Source organism: Nilaparvata lugens, chromosome 7 (genome assembly GCF_014356525.2).
Source record: "Nilaparvata lugens isolate BPH chromosome 7, ASM1435652v1, whole genome shotgun sequence".
Classification (NCBI taxonomy): Eukaryota; Metazoa; Arthropoda; class Insecta; order Hemiptera; family Delphacidae; genus Nilaparvata; species Nilaparvata lugens.
The window spans coordinates 40,004,421-40,008,386 of record NC_052510.1 but is presented as its reverse complement, the minus strand read 5'-3'; the positions used below and the strand labels follow the sequence as shown (position 1 = coordinate 40,008,386).

Below are 3,966 nucleotides of genomic sequence, written 5' to 3'. Positions count from 1 at the left end.
GTAGAGATTGATGTAGGGTCCCAATTGATAAGGTAAGTATACAGGGTTGTATACCATTACACCATAATGGATATCTTTTGATATTTTGCATCTTGGCCAACCTATTGCAACATGTCAATAGATATTTTCATTGAAAGCATAACAACCTAATTTCTTATGTATATGAGGAAGTAGGATAATCAATAATAACTAATTGCTCATTACACATAGTATTTATTGGCAAACATATAATTAATCTTCAGTATTGAATAGAATATACAGCTGAAGAATTCTTTCTCCTCGGCTATAATCATTGTTGGCGACATAACGCTCAACTGATGGCTTATTCCTTTCACGAACAATGCATGGTCCATCAACTTCATCATATCCCCCAGTAGATGGCAGTGGCATAGGTATGCGTACAGCCTTGTAAATGCTAATCTCAAAAGCTGAATCACCAGATGTTCCATCCTCCAGCCTGAATCGTTTCACATGTCCTGTGCTCTCAATTTTTGTAAATCCTGCAAATTTGATCTCCTTTTGACCCAGTCCCAGTAGACATTTGGATTGTTGTCCGCATATAAAATCACACTTGTAGTATTGGTCCTGATTGAGAACACTCAACACAATCTTCACATCCTTATCCCTCCAGTTGGGTACCTTCGCAAGATTAACAATAGCAGCCATTCTACCCTTATCCAACTTGAAGAAAGATTTTAGCAGTATGCAAGTATCATCAAACATGACAGTGAATTTCATTGCAAGTCCTGGTGGGCAATGACGCATTGCCCTCTTATTGATATTATCCTTGATACTCTTCATAGTTTGCATGAAAACTTTCAGCAGGAAACATTTCACATCAGTGGAGGTCACATGAGTATTTCTCAATGGGTTGTGAAGATCATCACATACAAAGAAAACGTTTCTATCCTTGACTGTATCAACAACAGCCTGCTGCTTCTGCCTGAGTCGTATGCATGCACAACTATGAGATTCACGATCTGTACAAAACTCTAAATGTCCACTCTCCTTGAAAAAGTCACTCAATGTCATTATACCGTGATAATACAGTTCAGCTTCAAGCTCACTCACTGCATTAAACAGATAAAGTTCACGTTCACTGTCTGACAACATTGTAAGACTGAGTGCATTTTGTTGTCAGCATCATCTTTTATACTCTGCTTGCTGAGTGGTGGGGGTAATCCATTTCCTGTTTCAATAGGTCTGTATGACGTAATACGATAGCTCTATGTGAACACATAGTGTGCACTTTACTCAAAGAGGAGTGAGGAGGAGGATAAATGATAGATCATAGAGTTGATTACAATATTTCTTTTTTATTGATAATGCAAATGAGTATTAACAGCATTGAAAAAATTGCGACAAAAGGTTCTATCTTCTAACAAAGTTTTATTAATCCATCCATGTAGAGCAATAACAATTTTCAATGAGCAAAATAGTTGTGTATTTGACAATCCATCAATGTTGCTGACATTGTTGGTTGACCAATCTCCAAACGTTGGAGATGATAGCTTGTTCCGCACCATGTCGATAACGTTGAGTAGATGATGTTCTGGGCAGTATATACCATCAATCTTCTTGATCAGCAACTCCAAATCAGGCATAGCAGGAAAGGAATATGGCGATGATAGGTCCAGGTACTCCACATTGTTCAGTTGTAGATTTGTATCCAGTAGAGTAATCTGCTTATATCCATGGACAAAGATTTTAATTGGATGCTGCTGGTTCTGATCCAACCACCTTCCAACTGTTCCACGCACAATTTCCATCAAAGCTGAATAGGGAAGATGTTCTGTCCCACAGTCTGACCACCTGAGTCCATGTTTAGCTCGATGTATACAGTTGTTGGCGATGATTTGCCTGCTAGTCTTGAGCAGAGACTCAGAGTAGGGAGGCTTGAAAAAGTAGTGATGAGTAGTCACATGATGCTCATCATCCTGCTCCAGGATAGCCATCTCCTTCACAATAAACTTGTTGTCCAAACCTTCAAAACCTTGAAAGTTCATCAGGTATAGTGGTAGTGGCCCAAAAATGTTTTCCGCTCTACTCGATGACCAGTCATCTACACCACTTTCTGCTGTAATGTAGGAGTCGTCATCATTGAGTCCAGTTGTACTTGTAGAGGCATCTTTCATCAGCGGTCGCCCACCAGTAACACAACCCACCACATCCTCCTCCTCCTCATGCGAAGACAGCTCCCCCTCCTCCATAAAGAGTCCTTTGTATCCTGTCATGACTGGCTCATTCATTGTCTCGAGCTCAACTGAGCAATTTATTGCTGTACACTGACTATATATCTTTTTATACTGATAGTACAAGGCCTGACATTGGCCGATACTCTTTAGTTACCTCATGAATCATCATACAGTAGGCAGTTGTATTACCTGGAATGTTTTCAGATGCTTCAAACTCAATCCTCACATCGATACTTCCAGTTTTGAGTGACTCATTTTGGCGGGAGCAATCAAAAGCAAACAGCATTATTTTTCCATCACCAATGGCATTCTTTTCAAACAGAGGGTTGCTTGCACGAGCATTACCATGGTTGTAGACTCCATTGAAAGCTGCATGTTGTAGATGCGATTATCATCACCATCAATGCTCTCATATGGGTAGTATCTGTTGTTTAAAAACACTCGAACATCCTTCATATTACACTTGTCAAAGCGAGAACTGTTGGCTGCCGCCACACCTCGTCTTGCAGTCTGTAGCCCAACCACAATGTATCGTGGCTTTTCAAGCTGTGATGTCGACTTGACAGTCCATGTATGCTTTCTTGTCTGCGGTAACGTTGGATAGGTATACAACTCCCAATGTCGAAATGGTATACTGATGGGTGTGTCGTTCTGTACAATCTGTAGCAGACGCAGTTTCACATCATCTGCCACTTCCACATAAGGCATTCTCCACAAAAGCTTTGTGATTGCTACATTGGTAGCAGCAACATTCACACAGTCGTGAAAGTTGGGGCTGAACCTCAACACCAGCTCTTGTTTCACATTGAGTAGAATCTGTCTATAGTCTTCGGCAAAGCTTAGCAGATATCTCAAAGGCACATCCATGATTGTAGTGTCAGCTCCATTGGCGGCAAAATCGGCGAATCCAATGGTTGAACTAAACTTGTAGCCAGCTCCTTCCATCTTGGTCCACTCATCGCGTTCAAATGTAACAGCATACTTCATTAGGCTGGTAACTCCAGGATTGCGTATACCATCCACCTCCACACCATTGATTTCATAGCGTATCTCTGAAAACACATTGCTGAAGAATCCAGAGACACATGGAGTTCCGGCCACAGCAGCGTTGGCAGCTCCAGTCACAGTATACTCCAAATGTAGATAGCTCTCCGATGGCAGTGTGTAAACATCTTGCTGTTGAATTGGAATCCGTATCTCGTCATTGGCATTATAGCTTACAGTATAGGGTGCATGAGAATGGTACTCAAACCCAATGATACTGTTGTCCGATGACGGTCCATTCTGTGTCACATCCAAAACTCCCATCTTCCTATTCTACTCGTATCTGACAGCCTCGTTCTTGCAAATACTTGATGCTCCTAGATGTTAACCTTGTCAAGGTTGAATGCTGAATGAATCTTTCTTTCCTTTTATCTTCTTTTATAGGCAAAGGAGGATGATGATGATGGAGAGAAGAAGAAGGAGGAGGATGGACTGCAGCCTCCATATCCAATCCTTGATTCCACTTTTCAAATAACAGCACCATTTCACTTGCGTTGTCTCAAATGTAAAGCAATATTTATTTCCTCGCCTCTATTATTTATAAGACGACCGTACTCGTCGACTACTTGCAGTGTAATGCTACCAATCTGCTTGATGTCTATAGGTAAATAGATTACATTCTGCACAGTCACCACCATTTTATACCCTGGATCAACGTTTGGGTAAAACTCATAGATCACGTGATCTGTAATTCCATTAGAGTAAGATCCAGTCACAATGTTGCAGG

General features: G+C 41.0%; 1 protein-coding gene across 1 annotated transcript; it reads right to left on the bottom strand.

Annotated features, from left to right (window-relative positions):
- Nucleotides 1-2,480: 2,480 nt before the first annotated feature.
- On the bottom strand, nucleotides 2,481-3,503 carry LOC120352201. Its single transcript, XM_039431932.1, has one exon. It carries the CDS (start codon nucleotides 3,501-3,503, stop codon nucleotides 2,481-2,483), a length of 1,023 nt encoding a protein of 340 aa, XP_039287866.1.
- Between the last annotated feature and the right edge of the window lie 463 nt (nucleotides 3,504-3,966).

What these genes read in the sequence shown, in the direction of transcription:
- LOC120352201 (XM_039431932.1), bottom strand. Translation starts at nt 3,503, where the DNA reads ATGGGAGTTTTGGATGTGACACAGAATGGACCGTCATCGGACAACAGT.